Source organism: Alternaria hordeiaustralica, assembly GCF_023758085.1.
Source record: "Alternaria hordeiaustralica strain BMP 2776 chromosome Unknown scaffold_2, whole genome shotgun sequence".
Classification (NCBI taxonomy): Eukaryota; Fungi; Ascomycota; class Dothideomycetes; order Pleosporales; family Pleosporaceae; genus Alternaria; species Alternaria hordeiaustralica.
In genome coordinates, this window is record NW_026056774.1 from 307384 (window position 1) to 332350 (window position 24967).

General features: G+C 54.1%; 8 protein-coding genes across 8 annotated transcripts; 5 read left to right on the top strand and 3 right to left on the bottom strand.

The window, feature by feature from the left end:
- Positions 1 to 2759: 2759 nt before the first annotated feature.
- Positions 2760 to 5060, top strand: J4E84_001570 (uncharacterized protein; the record flags this gene model as incomplete). Its single annotated transcript, XM_049384202.1, has 1 exon — positions 2760 to 5060. One exon carries the CDS (start codon positions 2760 to 2762, stop codon positions 5058 to 5060), a length of 2301 nt encoding a protein of 766 aa, XP_049247558.1.
- Positions 5061 to 6747: 1687 nt separating this feature from the next.
- J4E84_001571 (uncharacterized protein) lies at positions 6748 to 10197 on the top strand (the record flags this gene model as incomplete). Its single annotated transcript, XM_049384203.1, has 4 exons — positions 6748 to 6829; positions 6877 to 9324; positions 9388 to 9496; positions 9573 to 10197. 4 exons carry the CDS (start codon positions 6748 to 6750, stop codon positions 10195 to 10197), a joined length of 3264 nt encoding a protein of 1087 aa, XP_049247559.1.
- Positions 10198 to 10289: 92 nt separating this feature from the next.
- Positions 10290 to 10541, bottom strand: J4E84_001572 (uncharacterized protein; the record flags this gene model as incomplete). The annotated part of the gene is made up of 1 exon (XM_049384204.1): positions 10290 to 10541. The coding sequence occupies one exon, from the start codon at positions 10539 to 10541 to the stop codon at positions 10290 to 10292; it is 252 nt and encodes an 83-aa protein (XP_049247560.1).
- Positions 10542 to 10957: 416 nt separating this feature from the next.
- J4E84_001573 (uncharacterized protein) lies at positions 10958 to 13633 on the top strand (the record flags this gene model as incomplete). Its single annotated transcript, XM_049384205.1, has 1 exon — positions 10958 to 13633. One exon carries the CDS (start codon positions 10958 to 10960, stop codon positions 13631 to 13633), a length of 2676 nt encoding a protein of 891 aa, XP_049247561.1.
- A 1618-nt stretch (positions 13634 to 15251) lies between these two features.
- Positions 15252 to 17015, bottom strand: J4E84_001574 (uncharacterized protein; the record flags this gene model as incomplete). Its single annotated transcript, XM_049384206.1, has 3 exons — positions 15252 to 15794; positions 15847 to 16713; positions 16767 to 17015. The coding sequence occupies 3 exons, from the start codon at positions 17013 to 17015 to the stop codon at positions 15252 to 15254; spliced, it is 1659 nt and encodes a 552-aa protein (XP_049247562.1).
- A 912-nt stretch (positions 17016 to 17927) lies between these two features.
- On the top strand, positions 17928 to 19190 carry J4E84_001575 (uncharacterized protein; the record flags this gene model as incomplete). Its single annotated transcript, XM_049384207.1, has 3 exons — positions 17928 to 18124; positions 18175 to 18737; positions 18790 to 19190. 3 exons carry the CDS (start codon positions 17928 to 17930, stop codon positions 19188 to 19190), a joined length of 1161 nt encoding a protein of 386 aa, XP_049247563.1.
- Positions 19191 to 19608: 418 nt separating this feature from the next.
- Positions 19609 to 22171, bottom strand: J4E84_001576 (uncharacterized protein; the record flags this gene model as incomplete). The annotated part of the gene is made up of 3 exons (XM_049384208.1): positions 19609 to 20057; positions 20132 to 21404; positions 21458 to 22171. 3 exons carry the CDS (start codon positions 22169 to 22171, stop codon positions 19609 to 19611), a joined length of 2436 nt encoding a protein of 811 aa, XP_049247564.1.
- Positions 22172 to 23474: 1303 nt separating this feature from the next.
- J4E84_001577 (uncharacterized protein) lies at positions 23475 to 24452 on the top strand (the record flags this gene model as incomplete). The annotated part of the gene is made up of 2 exons (XM_049384209.1): positions 23475 to 23479; positions 23510 to 24452. The coding sequence occupies 2 exons, from the start codon at positions 23475 to 23477 to the stop codon at positions 24450 to 24452; spliced, it is 948 nt and encodes a 315-aa protein (XP_049247565.1).
- Positions 24453 to 24967: the final 515 nt, after the last annotated feature.

The following is a 24967-nucleotide window of genomic DNA, read 5'->3' on the forward strand; positions in this document are numbered from 1 at the left end:
TGAACCCGAGCGCTTGTTCTGAACCTCAAAGTGAGCGAATGAGGCAGACCTGATTGCTCACATGAACAAGCTTACGATGAGTGTAGTTGGTAAGTTGAGTTGGTTATTTGGTGAGTTCTTGGGTAGAAGAGGTTTGCCGACAGAAATGTGTGTTGTTGTAGCGCTGAAAGTTGCCTAATATATGTCTTAGCTGCCATAGGTCCAGCCTAGCGATGATAGAAGGTGAGAATGAGAGCGTACGTTCTGCGTGATCGAAGTTATTGTACTCTCAGTGGTAGCCTGCGATATCGGTCACCGGGCTCAGGTACGTGTTCACCTGCTCGACCAGCGGTGTATTGAGCGGAGCGGGGACTGGGATGCGGTACGCTGTCGCGAGAGCGGTAATATTGGAAAACGATTGCGGTCTCTTCAGCTGTGCGCTCTCCAAACTGATAACAAAGTAGAGGACGGGAGGGACGATTCGGGCGAGTAGTAACAAGTGCGGTCGGTTCGAAAGCGGGGGAATCTGATATGTACTGCGAGTGGTTAATAAAGTTACGTCACGTCGGGCAATGCAAAGTGCAAGCAATTGAGAGGTTCCGGAACGAGTATGGCGCGAGTGCAGTGAACGAGTGGGCAAAGCGGAGTGGGTAAACAAGTGGTAATTTGCGGTTGGTGGGGTAAGGTGAGGTCTCTCGTCACTGAGCACGTTCTGCACGGCCTGCACGGTCGAGTTGCAAAAACGACGCCCGGGCTCATCATGGACGCGGAACGTGCTGGAAGCTCGCGTTCACCTCACCACTCTCCGGACCCGACACAGGCAGTTCAAGAACAGAAAACGAGTGACAGGTAGCGGCCAGCGCTATCGAGAAGAGGCAAGCGGACGATAATCATAGACGGTGACGGTGAACAATAGACGAAAGGGGTTCGGACGAAGAGATGGTGATTTGGAGAGCAGTCGAAGGCTCAGAGATGAGTTGCTGTTATATGTCTTGGTCAGCAGGAGATATGGGGAAAGCGTGCTCGGAATACGACAAGTGCGTCCAACATGAGGAAGCGACTGCCCATGAGGGTTGTTGACGACGACGACCCTTGCAAAACTCATGCATCCTCGTCGCATCCAGAGGCGTGTTGCACTTCGGAGCAGTGACTTCGCACCATATGAATATGAAGAGAGACAGACATCAGCGGTTCAACAGTGAATAGACAGACATCCACCAAGGGAATGCATCTCGTGGAGCAAGTTCCAGTAGACATTGAGAAACTCAGTTATGTCACTCAATCTGATACGTCAGCAACGTGCCACGGAACGAGACAAATGACGGAGGATACGGCATTATGGAAAAACGGTTGGCTACATCGACGTTGTGTAAGCTCTATGGTGGTGGCGGTATGAAGTTCTAAAGACGAGCGATGCGGAAGGCAAATCCGGAAGCGAGAGGGCTCGTATCGATATGTACAGCATGGCCATGCAGAAAGATCTTGGACGTGAGCAGTCGCCGTTGGCGTTGATGCAGTACGGAAGATTGTTTGAAAACGGGTTCGAGGAGATGAAGTTGGGACGACAGGGCCGTGTTTGAGCCTTCTTAGCGAATGTGGCTTGATTGGACAGAGGCAATCGGGCAGGCGCGACCGGCGCCTGGCTCCACACCAGCGCTACGCCGCAGCCACGCATGCAACTTGGCGTATTGATCAGATTTCTGGCTACGGCATCTTCACGGTCAAGCATGACGGCGCGTGACTTGGACACTCGTTCTATTTTGCAACTCACGGAATGCGCAACATCTGGCGGCGCTGTTGATGGAATTTCTCGGTGTGAAGTTGGCTCTTGACAGCTGCAGGAGACCAGACTGGGTATGACGTCTTCGCTAGCTGCAGAAACGCGAAATCAAGGCATGACGGCGCCACAGGCCTTCGGACAGCCGTGCGGCGACGTGTTGCTACATAACGGCGGCGTCGCGCATCTCTCCGCGCCTTGAGCACCTCCTCTGCCAGCGACCGACGTTCAGAGGTCGTGTTCCCTTGCGCTCGACAACCCCATCCTGCGACGACCCCAGATGTCACGAGGTCGTGCACCTGCCTTCCTCCACCGTCTGCGGGAATATCGCATGCCAACGAGCGCAAGCCGTGGAACAAAGGACACCCGGCTCGACTTGCGACAACCACTCGAGGACAAACTGGCCCAAAATAACAGACGCTGGCAGTTCGATCTGTTCTAGCGTGTTGTTTTGAGCCCTCTCCCAAAAATCGGCCTGACTGGTCGGGAGTGGCTTGCTCCACTTCTGCGGGCGCGTATTCGGGCCACCACCTTTCCTAAATTTGCCTGTTCTAACTTGAGCCTCACGATTGTGTATGCCCTGCTGAAACTCTCTGGTCGTGCAGGCCTCTTCTCGAGGTATCATTGGTACCTGGTGGGGAGGCCTGCTACTGGTCCTCGCTCTCTCGCGGTACGTCGATTCCAGTCATTTTACCCTAGTCGCTGTGAAGTAGATATTCACAGCGGTCTTCCCCACTCCAGGCTCCTTCACCTGGCTGCTTCACTACCACCTTTTCCTATTGCATTGTACGGAGCGTTGGGTTTTCCTATTGTTGTCTATTGTCTTCACATTGCAATACTTCGCCTAATACTTTTTCCTACGTCGCTACCTTGTCTCTGGAAGACATTCATGACCTAGCTGGCCTACTCCCACGACCGCACTTGTTTACTGCTTATCATCGATCCTGAACCTCAGAGTCTAATACGGCAACCAGACCACGTTTCACAGCCATACATCTTCGCCATGGCTTCCTCCGCGAACCAACAGCAACTCTTTCCACCTGTGCCTCCATCTATGTCCGCTGGCGATAGTCATGAGATGCGAGACTACTACCCATCGCAAGATGCACCACGACCTACAATAAACCAGACACCAAACTTCAAACCATACCTTGGCCTTCGAGCTAGGCTCTCACAGATATGGATCAATCGCTGGACGATCCTACTGCTCCTAGTCCTTGTGCGACTACTCATCGCCATCGCAAGCACTGACGCAAGCCTCGTTTCCGCCCGCCGGGAAGCCCTCAGTGCTTGCACCCAAGTCGAGAACATCGGTAGCTCCATGGCCTCCATGCCCCACTACATGGCCAAGGGCGTCAACGAAATGACGGCTTCGGGGGTTGAGAAGGCAATCAGTGGCCTCATGCAAATGCTCGAAATGAGTGTCACTGGTGTCGAAGAGATCATCCTCTTTGTCATTCACATGATGACAAGTACCTACCTCTGCCTTATCACCCTCGCTGTCAGCGGCAGCCTTCACGCCGCTGTGGAAATCGGCGAAGCTATTAACAAACAGCTCGACGAAACCATCGAGTCTGTCACCGAAGACATGGGCGACGCCGTCAAGTCCGTTTCCGACGGCATCAACTCCATCATGGACAAGATCAACTTCAACCTCCCGGGATTTAACAAGCCAGAGATCAACCTGGACGACCAGATCAAGAAGCTCAAATCACTGGAGATGCCTCCTGATATGGCAGAGGGTCTCCAGAAGCTTAACAACTCCATCCCGAACTTCGAACAGGTGCAAAACTTTACGGATGGTATCATTCGCCTGCCTTTCGAAGAGGTCAAGAAGTTGATCCGCGGCATGGACACTTTCGAGTTCGACCGCACAGTTCTTCCCGTGCCACAGAAGGAAGCACTAAGCTTCTGCTCCGACGGCAACTCGATCAACGAGTTCTTCGATGATCTGATTGAGCTGGCCTACAACGCACGGAAGATCGCGCTCGGTGTGCTCATCGTCGCCGCCATCCTTGTTTGCGTCCCGATGGCGTGGATGGAGATGCGCCGCTACCGGAAGATGCAAGAACGTGCTGCTCTCTTCGCCGAGGGCCACGATGGTATGGACGTCGTCTATCTCGCGTCCCGGCCAACATCTTCTGGCATCGGCCTGTGGTTCGGCAGGCGCTTCGGCTCAGCTCGTCGACAAGCTGTCATGCGCTGGGCCTGGGCCTACGCCACCTCCATTCCCATGATGTTCCTGATCTCTCTGGGCCTCGCTGGTCTTTTTGCCTGCTTTTGCCAATACCTCTTGCTCAAGGCCATCGAAGACAAGACCCCAGAGCTCACGGATCAAGTCGCTGACTTTGCCGGAAAAGTAGTTGAATCGATGAACAACGCGTCCATGGCATGGTCTAACGGCGTCAACGGCGCCGTCGCTGATTTGGACAACACGATCAACGACGACATTTTCGGCTGGGTAAACACCAGTACGACGGCAGTCAATGACACCCTCAACTCGTTTGTGGATCAAATGAGCACCACGCTCAACGACACGTTCGGTGGCACTGTACTTTACGACCCGATCAAGGAAGTTCTCAACTGCCTGATCGGCCTGAAGATCGCCAGCTTCCAAAGTGGCCTCACATGGGTCCAAGAGCACGCCCACGTCAACTTCCCTGGCGTTGCAAACGACACACTATCTATTGGAGCCCTTGCTGAGCAAAGTGACTCAGACTCTGCCAACCAACTGCTCGCTGACCCCAACGGCAAAGCAAAGGACGAGATCACCGAAGCCGTCGAACGCGTTATTAACAAGCTGATGAGCGGCATTCAAACCGAAGCGCTCATCTCCACCGCCCTGATCCTCATTTGGCTCTTCATTGCCCTCGGCGGCCTTGTCTACGCTTCGACCCATCTCTTCCGCCGTGATGATCCAGAACTCGGACGTAATCCCTATGTCGTCGATCCCGCTTTCGACCGCGAGCCCAAGCCCAGCGCCGATTACCCTGCCACCGCGCCGCCGCAATACGTACCCAACGACTACAACGTGAACAAAGCAGCGCCATACACGCTCGCACCCCGGCCTTTCTCTACATTCGAATCTGGCGACAACATCGAGCCAGCAACAGAGAAGGTCGGCCGAGTTGGGTTACGCGCGGTGACCGACTCCGCACGCCCAGGGCATCTACGCACCAGCAGCCATGGTCAGCTCGCTGATCCCTCACCTGCCGACGACCGCTCCGGTCCGTTCTCCGACCCACATCAATACACTCAGTCGCCCTATCCGCAGGAAAAACAGCAGCAGAACCCGTTCATCTAAGATCCGTATTTTGTCGAAAACATCTGTAAGCCAGTCGCCAACCACCTGACCTTTCGGCTTGCCTTCTGCGTCAACCGGGCAACGACTGGTCTTACTACTAGACAATCCTACGAACCTGACCGACCTGCGATGAGCCGTAATTGCTCAGACCGAACCTTGCGTTTGAAGTTTTCTTTTCCCCTTCCTTTCACGATGATGCGATAACACGCTCTCTGGGGAAGGGGTTCGGGCACATGCATACCGCGTTGATGAAGCTTGCTTCTCCGCAGTGCATGTGCCGGTGTTTTGAATCTTACATTTTGGCCTTTTTCTCAATATACCCCAAACCACGATGTAATTCTCTTTGTGTTTATTTGTCTTGTGTTACTGCTCTCTCTTGCGAGTGCGTGTTGGATTGATATCCCCTCATCGCCAAAAGTTTGACAGCGAAGCTCTGCAGACAAACTACCTTTGTAACTTTCCATTACTCTCCTTGCTACCCGAGATGTTTTGTGTGTTTGTCCGCAGATGTCTTTCCATCAAATGATGAGGTTTTGTGTATATCTCCTTGAGTATGTCTGTTCCCGAGGTCCCTTACGCCCGATCCTCTGTCCAGCCCTCCTACATCCCCGTTTCCCTTGCCCTTCATTCCCACACCTCGACGCTGCATCGCCGCCGCACCCCGCCTCGCCGTGGCTTGCCCGCTTGGCGCGCTGCACAGGCGACCTCTTGGTGTGCATGATGATTGTGGTTCGAGGCTGCAACGGGGGTAGTGCTGTGTTTGCTGGACACGAACCGGCAATATGTGGATATGACTCGCTCATTCGCCACGCCCCTCCGACTCCTGTTTTGGCTCACCAGCCCACTTCTGGCTTTGTATGCTTTGCACCCGTTGCTTGTGGCTGCGTGTTTGGGGGTCAAATGGAGGGGTTGATGTGCTGATTGGTAACAAGCGTTGTGCTTTCCTCCTGTTTTCCTTTCTTCCAGTGCTTTCTGAGAGGGCCGCGTTGGGAGAGATGAGGAAGACATGTTGACGTTGAAAGCCGACATTTTTGTGTTTGTTTGTACGGGTGGAAGCATCCTCGTCCCTCTGGATGAAGGGTTGGTTTCTGCTGTGTTCTTTCTTTTAGAACCGCCGCTTGAGTTGATCCTGGAGGCGCTTGCGCCCGGGACCTGTTATTGCAGGCGTTTTTTCTGGGATGTTGGTGGTGGTTGCTGGATAGCCCGAAAGAACCCCACTCGAGTGGTGTGTCTGTGGGTGTGAAAAATGAGGGAGAGATGGTCCCGCCGCATGACGGGCCAACGGTAGAAATTTCAAATATCCTCCCTTATCCTGTTACTGCACAGTCATGTTTGAAGTTGTTTTCCCACTCGCTCAACCAGCAACACCCACTCTCATTCTGTTTCTCGCTCAAATGCCTATTAACCGGGCGAGCATCTTAGGTAGATTAGATAGATTATCAATGCAAAGCATCTGATCTCGACATTGGTCTTCGAAAAGTGATTGCTTGTATCTGTTGGTTGAGCAGTCATGTGTCCGAGAGTGATGTGGCTGCACGTGGCTGGCTGGACCCTGGCCAAAGCTCCGCGGCAATGACGATGACCGCCGAGCTCCAGGCGCATCCCAGGCACCCATGGAGCTTGCAGCAACCGTCGCATAGCGGCATAACCATGGCCAAATGAAGTCGCAGTCGATACAATAGCCACAATGCTCTCTGCATTCACCGCCCGACCCATCGTCGAGCTCAAGCAGCGCGACAAGTCGAAGATCGAGTCCATCCTCGCATATGGTACAGCGCCCGCCTGCAGCATGCCCCCAGCTTACTAACACAACCAGGCGACCGCGTGCTCGTAGGCTTGAACACGGGTGCTCTGCGCATCTACCGTGTCAACGACCAGATTGAGGATGTAGACGCCGACCGCAAGCAGAACGGCGACCCCAACGGCGAAAGCGAAGCACCTGCCACGCCGAAAGCCAGACCCGCCGACCTCCTACGCGAAGAGGAGAAGTTCTCGCGACGCCCGATACAACAGCTAGCGATTATCAAGGAAGCGAATATACTGGTCTCGCTATCGGACAACTATGTCTCGATCCACGACATTCAGACGTACCAGTTGCAGGAGAAGCTTGAGAAGACTCGGGGTGCGACTACCTTCGCTGCGGCAAGCAACATCGTCAAGGACCCCTCGACTGGCATTCCGTCTATCGTGAGCCACCTGGCTGTCGCCGTGAAGCGGAAGATCATACTGTGGACATGGCAGGACATGGAGCTGACGGGCGACGCGGTGGAGATCTCGCTCATTGCGTCCGTCAAGAGCCTGACATGGGCGACAGGCACCAAGATAGTCGCTGGCATGGACCCCGGCTTCGTGATGGTCAACATCGAGACGCAGGAGGTGCAGGACATCATCAAGCCAGGCGCGTTGGCTGAGAACGGGAGTCAGGGCGGAGCACGCTTCGGCGCTGTTTCGTCGTCCGGCATGGGTTACATGGGCATGGGTAGTTGGGTGCCGAAGCCGCTCGCGACGCGACTTGGAGAGGGCGAGATGCTGTTGGCGAAAGACGTCAACAGTCTGTTCATCGATACAGACGGGAATGCCCTCGAGAAGCGACAAGTACCCTGGCACTCCGCCCCTGAGACTATTGCGTATTCGTACCCATATATGCTCACGCTACTACCGCCTTCGAAGGGCAGTCTGGAAGTCAGGAATCCGGATACCCTGAGCCTGCTACAGACAATCGCACTACCCAACGTCAGCTTCCTCCACGTACCGCAGCCGAACATCAGCTTAGCCCACGCCGGAAAAGGCTTCCTAGTCGCGAGCGATCGATCGATATGGCGCATGGGAGCACAGAGCTACGAGACACAGATTGATGAGCTGGTCGCTCATGGGCGTTACGACGAGTCGCTCAGTCTCCTCAACATGCTGGAAGATACTCTGCTTCTTGACAAGGAGGAGAGGGTGCGCGAGATACAGATACTGAAGGCGCAGGCCTTGTTCGACCAGCGGAAGTATCGCGAGGCGATGGAGTTGTTTGTCGATGCAAAGGCCCCGCCTGAGCGCGTCATCGCAATGTACCCCAGGTCTATCGCTGGTAACTTGGCACCAGAAGAGAGCGTCAAGGGGGATGGAAGTGTAGCGGATGAGGAAGAGGCGAATGGAGAGAAACCAACGAAAGAACAAGAGGAAAGCACACCCGCTCCTGTAGCTACGATCGGACGATCGATGATGGGCCGGTTTGGAGTCGGAGGACATAAGAAGGTCGATTCAGACGCTGCATCTATCCGCACCAACTCTGCCAAAGACGATACCTTGGAACCAGCGAGCGTAAAGAAGAGGCCAACCGACCCCTCCCAGCCCGACAAAGTGGCCGCAGAGAAAGAGTTCAAAGACTCTGTTCGTGCTCTGCAGTCTTTCCTCACGCAATGTCGCGTCCAGATAAAACGCTACATCGATACCGACGGCAACCTAAAAGAACCCCTCCCCACACCAAGCGGCAGCCAACTCGAAGCCGAAAAGCCACCCTTCCACATCTTCATCGAAGAGTCCTCCCTCCAATCTCCCGTCGATTGGAAAGCAAAACTACTCGAAGTCGCTCAACTCGTCGACACAACCCTCTTCCGCGCGTACATGATCGCCAACCCCAGCGTAGCCGGCTCCCTCTTCCGGCTCCCCAACTTCTGCGAACCAGACGTCGTGCAAGAGAAGCTCTACGAAACAGGTCGCTACGCCGATCTAATCGACTTCCTCCACGGCAAGAAACTGCATCGTCAGGCACTGGAGCTGCTGGAAAAGTTTGGCAAGAACGAAGCCGACGAAGAAGTCTCACCTGCACTGCAAGGACCGCAAAGGACGGTGGGGTATTTACAGGCTTTACCTCCCGAACTCATCGACCTCATCCTCGAATACGCAGAATGGCCCCTCCGCACCGACCCCAACCTCGGCATGGAAATCTTCCTCGCCGACACCGAAAACGCCGAAACCCTGCCTCGCGACCGCGTGCTCGAGTTTCTGCAAAACATTGATTTGAAACTGGCGGTTCGGTATCTCGAACACATTATCGAGGAGCTGAATGACCTGAATGTGGATTTCCACCAGAGGCTTGTGGATTTGCTGTTGGAGAGGTTGAAAAAAGGAGAGAAGGGGGAAGAAGGGGAGGGGCAGGGCAAGTTTGAGAGTGAGGAGGAGAAGAGGGATTGGAAGGAGAGGTTGGAGGTGTTTTTGAAAAAGGGGAATGCGCAGTATAATCGGTATAGGGTGTTTCAGCAGCTTCCTGCGAATGGTATGTTTGATCTTGAGATGAGGGGGAGGGGGATTGAGGATGTTTTGCTAACGAAAAGTATAGATCCGGATTACTACGAAGCAAGAGCTATTGTGCTGAGTAAAATGGGGAGTCACAAGCAGGCATTAGCGATTTACGTGTTTCAGTTGAAGGATTATCAGAAAGCTGAGGAGTACGTCCTTCCTTCCTTCCAACCCACTCCACTACTATCCAGCAACATCAACATCCCACTAACACACCTACCACAGATACTGCAACCAAGTCTACACCGCACCCCCCACCTCATCCCCTTCTTCGCGCCCCCACTCCCCGGAAAAAATCCGCGGCACAATCGAAGACACCGACCTCTCAATCTACCACGTCCTCCTCTCCCTCTACCTCCAACCCCCACCCCCGCACCCCCCAAACTGGCCCCCGGCCCTATCCCTCCTCTCAAAACACGGCGCCCGCCTCCCCGCCGCCACGACCCTCGATCTCATCCCCCCTACCTTACCCGTCCGCGATCTAGAATCTTATTTCTTCGGCAGAATCCGGAATGCGAATTCCTTGCTCAATGAAGAGAGGATCGTGGCGCGGTTGAGGGGCGTAGAGAAAGTGAGTGTGGAGAAGGCGGTGTTGTTGGGCGGCGAGGAGAAGAGGGATGCGTATGGCAGGTTGGTGCCGGGCGGGTTGAACAGGAGGGTTGTGATTGATGAGGAGAGGCATTGTAGTGTTTGTCATAAGAGGTTTGGGGGAAGTGCGATTAGGGTGTTTCCGGATAATGGGGTTGTGCATAGTGGGTGTGCTAGGGGGGGTGTTGGTACGGGTATAGGTGGTGGTGGTGGGTTTGGAGGGAGTGCGGGGAGGAGGACGGGGGGTGCGGGGTGGCGGTAGATGGATTTGTCGTGTGGTATAGTATAGCCCAGAAGAGGTTGTCGTTAAAATGTATATCCGTCAAGAATGCGCCTTCTTCATGCAAGAGACTCTCAGTCTTCATCAACGACTTCCTCGCCGTATGTCTCCTCGTCTTTTGCGTCGTCGGCGGCTTTGTCGTCGGCCATTTTTTGCGTTAGGAAGGCGTTTACGTCTGCCTGGAGGGTCTTGAGGGACGAGGAGAGGGCATCGAGATATGCGACGCGATCGGTGGTTGTGGGTGGTGAGGCGAGTGCGGGGAGTTCGGAGGTGAAGGTTTGGGGGTCCGAGGTTGGGGATGTGTAGGTCGCTGTTAGAGAGGGCATGTTGGTGGTGTGGTTGTTGGGCGCGTGTGATGGCGATTTGGCTTTGTAGCTGGTATATGGGAGTGTTGGAGTGGAGGAGTTAGTTAATTGAAGATAGGCGGGGTCAAGCGGCTCGGGGTGGAGACAGCACGGCCACGCGACGTCGATCCATTAACGGTGCATGTAACAGTGGCAGTAACACCTCCACCTGAGCTTGGATAACGCTGTATCTGCTACTCTCTCCATGCAGGCCATGCGGGAATACGACTAGACACGAATTTCTCATTCCCTCCTCCCCACATTCACTTTCCATCCGTCCCGTGTGTTTGGCCAGGCCTACAGCCACCGCCTCTACACCCTGTCCCTGCAAACAGCCACACTGTCGCAAAAGCAACCCACGCGGTAATACGAGAGGGCCTGCAGTGCGACGGCCCACGATGGCGCCCTCTTCACCCCCTCCCCAGACGCCATCCATCCACACGCCCTCGATTCACCGCCCCTCGCTCGACGACTCCGACTCGGACGGCTCCCACGCCACGCTGCAGCAGCAACAACAACAACAGCAGCGCCGCTCTCCCCTGCCCGCCTCGATACTCTCGCCCTCGTCCGCAAAGTCGCCGACGTCAGCAGACTCGCGCGGCGCCCCAGCGCAAAACTACTCGCGTCCCGGCATTGTGCGCGATGCAACACAGAGCCAGAGTCACATTGGCGCGCATCTAGGACACCGCCCCCGCCAGCGCTCCCAGGGCTACTTCGAGCCCAGTCTGAGTTCCATGAAGGAGGGCTCTATACGGGACCGCGACAATACCATGGCCTCGCAGACCCATCTTACCGCCTCGCAGATCGCCGCCCAGGCCGCATATGCCTCGAACCCCCAGCACAATCGCAAGCGCTCCACCACGATACCCGCTCCGAACGAAGCTGCGCCTGCAGGACGGGGCCAGCCGATGAGTCCGCCGCCTGTGCCGGCGCAGGTCACGTTTAGGACGAATGGCATTACGTATTCGAATGGGGTCGGGGGAGGCAGGATGGCCGCCACGAGCGCTGCGAACGCGGCGTTTCCACGGAGTCCGCTCAACTCGCCTGGCATTGAAGGGACACAACAACCACACGCGTCGCCTAAGTTGGTGTCGACGCCCGAGCCACCGCAGCTGCAGAAGCCAAAGGAGGGGAAGAGCAGGATAGGCGGGAAGCTGTTCTCGTCCAAGCCGAAGAACATCAAGGTGGATAATAGGTTGGATGGCAAACACCAGGCTCTGCCGTCGCCGGGCAAGATTGGCATTGGCATTCACAGCTCGCAGGCGCTGAATCGCATGATGATGGCGGGGTCGACGACGAGCTTGGTTGATTCGGCGACGAATAGCAGTAATGCTTCCTTGTACTCTTCTGCCAACGCGTCGACATCCACGCTAGTGCCTCCACGGAATGATTCTCTACCCGAGAGGAAAGAGGAGAAGCATAAACACCACTTCTTGTCACGACAGAAGAACAAGTTGAAAGACCAGGATGGCTTCGCACTGCCATTGTCGTCTGCGAGCAGTAATTCCAAGCCTACAAACCCTAGCGCACCAGAGCCGCTGTATTCCTTCGCCGCGCCTTCATCGCCAGGGCATTCAAGTAGTTTTGCAAATTCAGTAACCGGTCTGGATCTCCGGCATGGAGGACGCCATCTCCGACGAGCGAAGAAGGAAGAGAAGGCCGCCGCATTTCTAGACGCGCAACTCGAACCCCCATATCGAGAGCGGAACCAGTCGTTTAGCACCGAGCGATCAGAATGGCCGTCTCTAGCCAGCAGCATAACCACAACCCCCAACATGAGCACGCCCAGCCAAACTATCTCTCACACAACAGAGATGCTTCACCTGGGCAGCTCCTTCGGCATCAACGGCCTCTCGCCCGACGACGCCTGGCCACTCTTAAAAGCACGAGTACTTTTAATATTCGAAGGAGAAGACCCGCGACCCCCCGTCGAAGATTTCAACGCCCTAGTAACCGTGCACATAAAACGATGCATCCACAAACGGTCCCCCATAATCCTCATCGAAGACCTAAACGAACTCCTCCAAACCGGCTTCGGCTCTCTCGACCAAACCCTCCGCCACGTCCCCGACGACCGCCTCATTCCACACCTGGTAGAAATGTGGCTCGTAGTCTTCACCACCATCCTCCCCTTCCTGCAAGCCGTCTTCCTCCCCCTCGACCTCGAGTTCAGAGGCAGCGGCATCATGACGAGTGCCCAGGCGGGAGAGTTCTGGGGCGTCATGTTGCCTGACGAGATGAATACCAAGAGTCCGGAACATAGGAATATACCTATCTTGGGCGAACTGGAGGTTAGGCGGATTACGCTGCTTATGTTTAGGGATATTGTTATTCTACCGCGGTATGAGGCGCTCATGGCGATTTTCTCGCGGCTTAGTCTGGAGAATCTTAATGCGGGACTGGAGAGTCCGAGTCCGATTCCGGATCATAGGCCGGGGACGGCGGGGAGTGGGTTTGGGGGCGCGGGGGAGAGACAGAGTGGAGGGGGGGAGATGGGGAGTCTGAATTCGACGAGTACGTCGAGTGCGGGCTATCTGGAGAGTACGACGAGTATGACGAGTTCGACATTCGCAAACAGCACACGCTCACGCGCAACATCGAATACTTCCGCTGGCTCCTTCTCCTCAAACCCATCCTCCCACCCGCCTCCCCACTACCACCCCCAATCACTCAACCACCCTACCTCCTCCCATCCCCAAACCAACGCCCTCCACCCAACGATATCCCACCTCCATCCACCCCCAACATCCCACAGCAACTTCGCTTCAAACTCCAACGCCCCCTCCTCCCTCCGCCAAACCCCCATGGACAGCACCAAAGTCACCGAAACAGTCGGCCGCATGCTGCAATGCGTGTCCGTACTCGTGTCTTTACAGTCTAGCGATGATGCGCAGGAGAAAATCGGGCGCCTGAATAAGGAGTTGAAGTATAATTGGTTGGGGAGGGGGAGGACGGGGAGGCAGAGACAGGGGTTTGTGGGGCCGAGGGGGGGCACGAGGACGGGGTTGGGGATGGGTGTTGGGATGGGGAGTGTGGGCGGAGGGGGTGTGAGTGTGGCTGGGGTGGGTGCGTAGGGGGAAAGATGGGGGAGGATGGAAAAGGTTGGATAGGCGGTGTTGTATGTGTACGTTTTGTGTCTTGCTTCTTTCTTGTGTTTGGGGGATACGTCTGGGGGTTGCGTGTGTAGACCGACGGTGGCGTTTATGCCTTTTCTTGTTGTTCCATTTTTCCGGATTGTACGATTGCGAGATGTATACGACATCACATGTTCGACGAAACCCAATGGATATGCAAACAAGCAAACCCACAACCCTTACTTCCCACACCAACCCCTATTACCAAGGCAACTCCTCTGGGTGGGTGGGGGAGGCGGAGGGGTGGAGGAGGGGTGGAGGTGGAAGTCATCAGCAGTAAACTCTGGAAGAAGTAGCTTCTTTGGCCAGCCTCAACAACAGCGATCCAAAAAAAGACGAAAAAAAAAGACCTAGCGATGATTAAATGTCCCCCCAAACCCCTCTTACCAAGGCAGCTCCTCCCCCGTCCTATGGAAAAACTTCCCCGTACACTCCATCCCCTTCTCCCTCAACACATCCCACAGCCCCCTCGCCGCCTCTTCCGGTTCCACCGCCCCCGGCACATCTACTCCCTCTTTATGCCTCGGATCCAGATCCATCTTCACAATCCCCGGATGCAGCACCAACACCACCACACCATCCTCTCTCAAATCCACACTCAAACTCTTAAACAAACTATTCACCCCCGCTTTACTCGCGCGATACGCGTACTGGCCTCCCGACGTGTTATCCGCCATGCTACCCACACGACTCGACACCACTGCGATCTTCGGGGAAGAGGATTTGAGTATATTGGGCAAGAGCGCTTGCGTTAACAAAAGCGGGCCAAAAGCATTCACCGCAAACGTCTTCTGCAGATTATCCAAATCAACCGTGCGGAGCGCATCGTCCTCAGGTCTTTCCATGACACCAGCGACATGGAGGAGGAGGTCAATCGGTGTGTCTGCGCCGATGCACTGGGCGAAAGACTGGATCGATAAAAGGGAGGAGACGTCGAGCTGGTGGGTTTCGCAGGGAAGCGAGGTTAGGGCGGGACCGAGGGTTTGGTCTGTTGCTAGTACGGTGTAGCCCTGGATGAGGTTTGTTAGGCTGTTGAAGGGAGAGGGGGAATGGAGATGGGGGTTTTGCTGACTTCGTTGATGAGGATTTTGGCGAGGGCGTGGCCGATGCCGGAGTTTGCGCCTGTTATTAGGGCTGTTGGCATGGTGGTTGTGATGGCAATTTTGGTGTTAGTCTGGTTGAAACTCTAGTTTAGGGAGGATGGAAGGATCTAGTGAAATCGGATATTGTTCGCTATCTAGATTTCTACGTCGAGATGATGGACGTTGTTATACATGTAGAATATGGCCTATGACGTTGATGACGTCTATCTTACAACGCAGCGATCTTGTCGTTACTCCTGTATCTAGTGACCATGAGATGAGTGTGCTAGGTGCTTCATCCGTGACATGCAAGACCACAATACTTTCAAGACCAAGGAAAGTCGACGGATCTGTATTAAGTGGCTCGTGGTAGTCTCTATGGCAGCGCGATACCGAATCTAGCTAGTCCACACGTCGATATCAAGCTGCGGGGATCTTGCAATCTACCCAACAGCACACCGCAAAGAAACCACAACTCAATGCGCAAACCGAAAGTCCAACCGCCTATTCCCCTCATCCTCCGTAGTCTCCAAATACATCTCCTTCTCCTCCCTCGTCATACCCTCCCAAATCCTATCCCTCTTCCTATTAACCTTAACATAATACACCTTCGCCCCAACAAACAGCACAAAATTATACGCACAAACCGCAAGTAGAACCTTATTCCCCCTCCGATAAAGCGGCTTATCGTCGTCTCGATATATGTTCTGACTGATGATACTACTCGCCTGGACACACATATTGTACAGCGCACTCGCCACCGTGCGCGTGCGCACTGCGCCAGCGTTGCGCGATGTTATGGCGACGAGGATCGCGTGGATATACGGGTGTCCGACGAGGAGGGTTGAGAGGACCCATCGGGACCAGGGCGACGCGGTTGCAGGCAGGAGTTCCAGCGCGATGAGTAGGGGTAGGGCCCAGATTTGCGATATCAGGCCGACGAGGAAGCGTTGGTTGAAGCGCTCGGATATGTAGGTCCAGAAGAGGAGTTGTAGGATGAAGAGGACGTATGCGGGGATCTGGGGGGTGTTATGTTAGTCGTAGTAGGGAGATGGGAAGGGGGGTGCTTACGGTGAGGAGATTGGTTTCGAAGGTGCCGAAGCCGAGGGAGCGGAGTTGGAGCGTGAGATATGCTGTTGAGGGTGTGGTTGGTATTGTCCATGATAAACCGAGTAGGTAGATTGGCCACATGTGATAGTCCCTGAGACAGTCCCACAGCATGCGGAAGCTTAGACCTTGTCTGTTGTGCATGTCGCCTTTGCTAGGGTCATCCCTCAGTATGCGGTTAACCATAATCTTCTCTTCCCTCTCATTGAACCATCCGTCTTTTCCACGGAACGGATTCCACGCCTTACTCGCAGTCTGCGTCGGACTGGGTGGCAAGTAAAACCAAGATGCAATACCGATGCAGCCTGTCAACATGCCCTCGAGAGCGAACAACCAGCGCCACCCTTCCATACCGTTGTGTCCGCGCAGACGCAAGATGCCAAAGGCGAAGAAGGCAGAGACAATCTGAGTAGACTGGTAGCTCACCCAGAACCAACTCAACCGCCCCGGTAACTCCCACCCCGTGTAGAAGTAACTGAGGTAAAGAATATTATCCGGAATGAACCCACCCTCAATCAACCCCAACAGAGCGCGGCAAGCGAAAAACGAACTCCGGCCGCTTAGGAAAGCTTGAAAACTAGCCACAAGACTCCAGCTGACCATCTGAACAGGAATCCAATTGTCGGGACCGAGCTTCTTGCTGATGAGTTGCGAGGGTAGTTCAGCGCATAGGAAGCAGAGGTAGAAAATGGTCTGCCCGTAGTTGTAGTCGTTGGTGTTCATGCCGAGGTCGTCGAGCATGTTGTCGCTCAGGGCTTGCGATATGTTGCCTCGGTCGAGTTGGAGGGCGAAGAACATTAGGCAGGCCCAGGTGCAGATTCGCTTGTCGATCTGGGGTAGGTCAGCGTGGGCTTCGTTGATCCTTGAAGCATGATATTGCTTACCTTGCGCACGAGACGCTTTTCTTCTGGCTTGTCCCAGACAAAGTCCGGATCGTATCGATGGATGCCTTCGTAGGAATCGACGGGCCTGTTTCGGTCTTTTCCGATGTCTGACGAGATGAAGGTCGTGCCATATCTTGTTTTGGTACCGGATGTGTTGGCTGCCGTGTCGCTGTCGTTGTCGCTTTCCGCAGTGTCGAGTACCACTTTGCTATCGACGGGGTAGTCGTCAGCAGTATCATTGGCGACCATCTTGAAACTCGAGCTGCTCGTTGAGGTCAAGGAAGTACTCTCATATTGAGAATGCTACGAGGATGCACTCTCATTATATCTGTGGGCGCTCTCTCGCTCGTTGACCCACGCCATAACCATCCCATGCGCAGAGCTTCCGGACTTGCATCGTTCAGAGAAACAGTTTCGCAATTTTGCTAGCGTTGTAACGCACAATGACCGTTTATCCACCGACTGTCAATGCATCTTCGCCATCTTTGCGCCTCTCGGTTACACTTGGATTCTGATACTGGCCGCGGAACTGACAGCGGCAATCGTGCCGCCAAATCTAACGAGCACGCAAACAGTGGATGTGATTTCGCAGCGGGGTCGAGCGGTTCTGTGCAGCATATCTGGAGTTAATTCGTCGTTGTCTCTTTCGATGATGGATTGCGTGATTGGCTGGGGTGTTGGCGACATAGATATGGAACACCATATCCGCCACTACTGCAACGGTGCGTTCGGATATAAAACTGACGCCAGAGTCTTGGTATATTCGACATCGCGTGGGATGGTTCGGTTGCATGAAGCCTTGCACAACTCGTTGGTCTTTGCTGCTCGCGGTTAGTCTGGTGTAGGAAGAAAGTATGAAGCAATACAGTGCATGCTTGATGCAATATGATCGCAAGCTGATTGATCAGGGCATATCGCGGCAGTCAACCTCGCTGGATCGCCAAGTTAGGTTACATGAATGCGACATCCGATGATTGTGGCAACTTGGCGTTGAGTTCGTAAGAGCGGGGTTGCGCGTAGCCAATGTCGAGTCGCAATGAAGCATTGCTACTCACAATCATGATTCGATTCGTACATATAAGGCCGCTTCATATGTGATGTGATAGACTTCCAAATTGACGCTCCTCACCATCACCCCAAGCGATATCGTTGGATAGCAACATGGCTCCCGCACTCATCGAAGAGGTCACCGAACAGACTACTGTCGGCTACAAGTCTGGAGTTGGTCAGTACAAAGAAGCTGCCTTTGGTGGCCCGAAGGTCTTCCAGAAGGAAGTCGAGCTGCGTGGGACTGAGAAGCATGCACCTGCCAAGTATCCGCACTACCTCCCGACTTGGGACAATGAGAAGGGCAGAAAGTGAGTATCTCCATACCGTCAATGGTGCCGAAGACTAATCAGCGGCTCAGATACCCACCATGGGAGCCATTCGAGCACACTGAACACGGAAAAGATGCCGACCCTTCGTTCCCTAACCTCTTGGCGAACGCGACTGTCGCCGACATCACAGCAAACATTGGCGCCGAAGTCCATGGTGTCCAGCTAAGCAAGCTGACTGATGCCGGAAAAGACGAACTCGCACTGTTCGTCGCCCAGAAAAAGGTCGTAGCGTTCCGCGATCAGGACTTCGCAGACATCCCAATCAAAGACGCACTCGCTTTCGGTGGATACTTCGGTCGACACCATATCCATCCTACATCAGGTGCTCCTGAGGGCTATCCTGAGGTTCATCTCGTCCATCGAGGTACTGACGACACCACGGCGCGAGACTTCTTTGAAGAGCGGACGAACTCGATTACCTGGCATTCAGATGTGACATATGAAAAGCAGCCACCTGGTACTACATTCCTGTATGTCCTTGATGGGCCAGCCGCGGGGGGTGATACTTTGTTCGCGAACCAAGCGGTAGCGTATAACAGACTCTCGCCAGAGTTCAGGAAGCGACTGCACGGCTTGAAAGTCGTTCACTCAGGTAAGCCTCGACGCCACACGACGCGCCGCGAAAGATACTAACACCAACTCAGCCGTCGAGCAAGCCGACAACAGCAAGAACCGCGGCGGCATCGTGCGTCGCGACCCAGTAACCTCAATCCACCCGCTCGTGCGGACACATCCTGCGACAGGCGAGAAAGCGCTCTTCGTGAACCCGCAATTTAGCCGACGCATCGTGGGCTTCAAGAAAGAGGAGTCGGATTTCTTACTCAACTTCCTGTACGATCATATCGCGAAAGGACAGGACTTCCAGGCACGCGTCAAGTGGGCGCCGGGTACGGTTGTGGTTTGGGATAATCGCGTTACGGCACACAGTGCGCTGCTTGACTGGGATGATGGCGCGCGCAGGCATTTGGCGAGGATTACGCCGCAGGCTGAGGCTCCGTTTGAGACGGATGTTGAGGAGAGGAAGGCGGCTGGCTTTGAGTATTAGTAGTGTTAGTATGCGATGATATATGAAATTGTTATTGCCCTCGAGAGTTGACATGTTGACAAAGGGCGAGGTTGGGAAAGGAAGGAGACACGCCAGATCGCGTACGTCATAGCTGGCGCGGAGGAAAGCCCGCGAACATGTACTTGCCCAGAACACCCCTATCAACGGAAACCCTCGACCCGTACCTCTACAGAGTACAACCAAAATTAACTTATGAAGCCTACATCATCTTTGTTTGTCATCAAGATATATTTGGAAACTAATGTAGGCTGCATTGCACATTGGAATAGATAATGAGATCGTGTAACAAAGCCATAAATGAGAAAGATGCTGGCTCCGCATGACGCCGAAGCTTTCGCGCATCCACAGCGCCGGTACGCCTTTTCCGATATCCACACACCAAAACCAGTACCCCAAATCAAAGTTCTGACTCTTCCGCTTCACGTCCCAGGCTTCTCATGAGTAAACCTTCCTGGCATAGGAAACCAACGTCTGCCCTAACCACCATGCTGTTCTCAGGATCCATGTCTTCATCCGCGCTAGCCTTCGGCTCAAGATCCAGTGTCTCGGCCATCAGGCTACTGTCGTTGTCGAACTTTTGTGTGAGCCTGACTTGGCAGCCGATACAGAGCTTCAATCCGCATCCCTCGATCTCTTGGTCGAATAGTGATGTCTGGTGTGTGCAGCAGGTAAATGTGGCAGGGGTGAAGCACATCGAACACCAGCGCTGGAGCTGTTGCTGACAGCCTGCTGGTGTCTCAGCAGACTCTAGGAGATCGGCGGCTGTCTGGTCGAAATCTGGGGTCATGCCGTTGGGGAAAATGTGCTGAATTTCGTGTCCTTCGCAAGCCACAATCTGCACTCTGCCTGGTGGAGCTGTTAGTGGGAAATTGATCGTGAAGTACAAAACACTTTTGGAGTGATCAAAAGATGCAGCTTACCCATCGTGCAGTCTTGGCACATAGTCGTACCGCCGCTGCTGTTCTCCGCATGTCCTCCACCAACCTCGGTGTATCCCATCCCGTTATGCCATTCGATGACATGGACTTCTTTCTCGAACAGCCCAGTGAACCCAAAGTTGGGTATGTCGCAGAAATTGCAGTCACTAGTATTTTTCTGCCCACCGAACTGAATGGGGTGCGCGAAGCAGGTGTTGATCTTCGTCAGCTTACCCTTGTGGCCAGCCTCGTCTTCCATCTCGAGCTCGGGGGTTGGAGAGCATGAGAACATCGGTACGTCCTCTCCGTACAAATCCTCAAGATCCTCCTTCGTAAAATAGTCGTGGTCAGGTACAGCGACTTCAGGTGCGTCTCCCTCAGTCGGTCCCAACACCCTTTTCTTCTTCTCTTTGACGACTTTCGGGATGTCTTGGAAGGTGCAGCCGATATGGTTCTTCTTGCAGCGTTTGCATGGGGGCTTATCGGTCTTCTTCTTCAGGCTGCAGCGCTTCTTCTCCAGGCGGCAATGCGTGCATTGTATGTGAGGCCGATTTGGGGTATAGATAATTTCATCGATGCGGATCCGCTCAGCACGGTACTCCACCGGCGGAAGCGCTTCGCATATGTACTCGTTATCGGCGCAATGGTCGCAGATAGCTTGGCGGGGCTCGTCTTCAAAAGAACAGCGCTCGTTGCGGTCCTCGACACATTGCTTGCAGCGGCCTTTCTCGGTAGGTGAGATGATTGGTTCACACTCCTGTGCCAAATTGAAGCATTGATCGCAAGGGTATGTACCGCCTGCTACTAAAGAGCAATACGTCTCGTTGTTGCGACAAGATGTGCAGCCTCGCGCTACTGGATGGCCTGTCAGGTCATCGACCTCGGCGCGGGGATCTTCGATCGGATGCTGTATGGTACGATCGGGAGTCTTTCTGCGGAAGAAGTCTCGATACTCTTGCAGTTCCCGCTCAGCTTCAGAATCAACGTCGGACCATTCAGCCGGCCAGTTGTCCTCCTCGTTGGTGACGTTCCTTACGTTGCCAAAGTTTTCGAAGCGCAGTCTGACAATGCACTTCATGACATTCTCCTGAGGTGCGCGCTGCTTCCCCTTCTTGAAACGATGGGCGGCTTTGGCGGCTTTGGCAGCCTTCGCCTGCTTCAGTTTCAGTGCCTTGTTCTGTGTCTCTTGCGCGGGATCAAAGTTGCCCGAAGCATCCTGATCGACATAAGTGTAGGTCTTCTTTCGGTCGATGCCTTGTCGCAATCCATAGGCCGGCTGGTAAAGTAAGTACTTGACTGTGACAGTGGTTATAGAATGAACAGTCTCACCTGTGTATCTGGGGGAATGACGATCTCGCCGTCAGATGGCGCTGGAGATCCTCTTGAAGACATGCCTTCTCTGACGGAGTCTCCGGGTTGCTCAAAGCCAAGGTTGAATTGTTGATCGATCGGACTGACTTCTCTCTCTTGTTGGTCGAGATTGAGACTAGACATGCGGTTGCCGATGCTTTGTCTGGGCATCTCCGTCTCGGGTAAGTCTAGTTCCTCATCTAGGAGGGGATCGTCAGGCTGTTCTTCGAAAAGATCGTCGAAATGGTCTTCTTCGACCTCCTCCGCCAAGCCCCCGAAAAGTGACTGGCGCGGTTTCTTGCTCCTAGGACTGGGTTCATCGTCGCCATCGTCGGTTCTCGGCGATTTCTTACTTTTGGGCGAAGATCTCCGAGCTTGATGAGCAGTCCACGAGCGGTCGAATGCTTTGGGAGCATCCTCGTCGTCGGAAAACCCCTCCTCGAGGGTATTGTAGTTCATGTCGTGTTGGGCTGAATTCTGGCCATGCCTTGCGTCTTTGCTGTGAAAATCGCCGCTATCTTCGTCATGTATATCAACATCAGGATCTTGCGGCATCCCATCATCTGCGTGGTGGTCGTTGATGCTCTGGTCATCACCCTTCGCGTTCTCTTCGACGTCCATTCCATGGGGAAGATTGAAATCAAACTCGACGTCAGGCTTGGGAGGCAGGTTGCCGTCTTTGGTAGTGCTCATGGCTGCGACTGAGTAGGTCGGCGGGTAATGCTCATCTGGTGTTGCTAATGGAAGATGTCATTGAAGAAGAGTAGCTCGCAAAAGGTTGAGAGATGATGTCCTGGTGAGTGGCTCCAAGTGCCGGCTTAGCGTTGCTTGATGCCGACGTGGCGGGTCCGAGAGCCCCAGGTGAGAGTAAGCCCTGAGCGCCACTCTCTCGCAACTGAGAAATTGTCAACGTTCAAGGCTCAGAACAGTATGCAAATAGCAATCGTTATTTCCAGAGGCAGTAAGTTGAGCGGCCGAGAAGCTGCAATTGTGCAAGATTAGAGGCCGAAGTAACTGAGAATCGCTATGCTTTGAAGATCAGTGGGAATGAGAGGCAGGAATCAGACAAAGGAAAGGGCCTAAGAGATTCCTGCGAAATGAGAAGCGCTACTGATAAGGTGTCCGTCGATCCTTTGGAGGTCGAGCAAGTCCAATTGATCAAAGGGAACGGCGCAGAGTAAGATTTACTATGATTTATGATACACAACGAACCGATATATGCATATGGCGCGAAGAAAGTGATGAATGCACATGCGAAAGGATGGCGGATGGGTTTTGGTAATCCATCGGCAGGCGATTCCGCTGTAATGCAAACGGGAAAGCAGGCGGTGTCGGGTCGAGTCGAAAAGATCGGTTCTGAAGAGACCCCCAGAGCTAAACCGATGCGATAAAAGATGACTGCTGACATTCGTGTCGTGGCAGACAAATCGTTCTGGGTGTCTAGACCAGTCGGAATCATGGAAGCCTAGAGCGCATCTCTGTTAATACTAAGATTCTGATCTTGGTTCTATGCCGCGTCGGCACCGACAGCTTTTATCAGGTATTGGTCTAATACATGAATCTGCATTTTACGTCCCGACACTGAACTGATCTTGCGGGTGGCCGAGGGATGCTGTTGCTAAGGATCGTTTGTACACGACGTGAGTAACGTCACGATGCTTGGTGCGTCGGAACAAAACACGGGTCGAAATCAGCAACACTCCGAGAGAGTAAGAAAGCGGTGTAGTCTCCGGGGTATGGAGTGTTTGACAATGAGAAGACACTTGGGGACTCAGGGACGGTTAGTCATCATAACGCTAACACGGACCATCCCTTCCAAAATGACGCGCGCAATTTCTTAGAGCTCTGCCATTCTCTACCCGCCTCACCCATCCATGAAGCTCGACGGCGCTTCATACCGCCCTATGTGGGCACCATGGCGCGATCGATGAGGCTGTTTCTGATCCGGCATGGGGAAACGGTCGACAATGTCGCCCAGCTCTAGTAAGCTTTCCATATGTCGTCATCGGCGTTCATTGCTAATCATTACAGTGCCGGTAGCAGAGATTCCGCGCTCACCAACCACGGCTACCAACAGGCCACCCGCCTTGGTCAGCACTTCAAGTCCCAGGGGTTGACGTTCACCCATCTATTCTCGTCGCACCTCCAGCGGGCTGTGAAAACAGCTGGCAAGATCCGAGAGGCTCAATTGACGCCCGCAAGCGACGACAACACTGTGAAAGTGGTTCCGGATGTCGTGCAGCTACGGGCGTTGATGGAGCAGGACTTCGGATCGAAGGAAGGAAAGAAGTTCCACGATCGACTTGACAACAAGGATACACCAGGCTTTGTGGAAGTGGAGTCGAAAGAGATCATGGCGCACAGAGCGGACTCATTCCTCGATGAGCATCTCTTGCCGCTCCTCGGCGAAGCGTCGAAAGACGCTGACACTGTGGTTGCGATAGTCTCGCATGGCATTTTCCTCTCCACTCTTTGGAAGCGACTGCTTTTGCGCCTTCCGCACAAGAGTGTTGCGCTCTCTCCAGAGCTCCAAGCAACGGCGCGACCGTCGCTCGAGCATCTTGGTGGCTGGTCTAACACTGGCTACCTCGAGCTGTGTATGACGAAGACAGACCCTGATGACAACGGCACCTCTGCCGGTGTGCATGTGGTGCCTACTCCAGAACCTTCTTCGTCACCCGCTGAGATGCCGGCCACGGATCAAGGTCTGGGCGAGGTCAAAGTACCACAAGCGGCGACTGAACATAGCCCTGCATGCCAGCAGGAGTCAGAAGCACCCACCCGGGTACCTGGTCACTCCTCACCGGCTATCGCACCGCGACTCGCTGAAGGGTGGTGCGCAACCATCCTTGCGATCAACGGCAAGGACCACCTCCGCAGCCTCAAGCGCACCGGAGGTGGTGTCGGAAGCTCTCGTCACGATGCATCGCAGAAAAGTATCGAGACTTTCTTCAAGCGTCGCAAAGTTGAATGATGTTGTCAATGGTAAGTTTACACTTTTTCTTCTCTCTCATGCAATGATGAAAAAACCTTTTAATCACAGACCTGATCGGAATTTAATGTCGACCAAAAATTGTACCAACTGCTGTCTGATTTGCATCGAACACTCCCATTCTCGAACCGCCTTTTCTTGAGAGCTCCGCTAACGAGAGAGGCTACAGATCTTACGTGGTGTGCATCCCAGCATTTGCGCGCTGCATACTAGACTTGAATCAATAAACATCATTCCACTGCACATGTTCCTTCGTTTGTGACTCTATTCCGCAACATCGTCGACGTCACACTTCATTTCACGTCCAAGGTCTCGCTGAACTTGAAGTTTAGGCAGGGCTGTCAACGATTTGTCGCTTTCCGCCCTTTGCGCTGGCGGTGAGATTGCGATAACCTGTGTTGTCGCGTAGTGGTCAGTGCCACGGCGATTTGCAGCTTCTGCTGTCAGTAGCCAGCGCGACAAGCCATCGTGACACCAAAGTAGCGCGTTGTACCAAG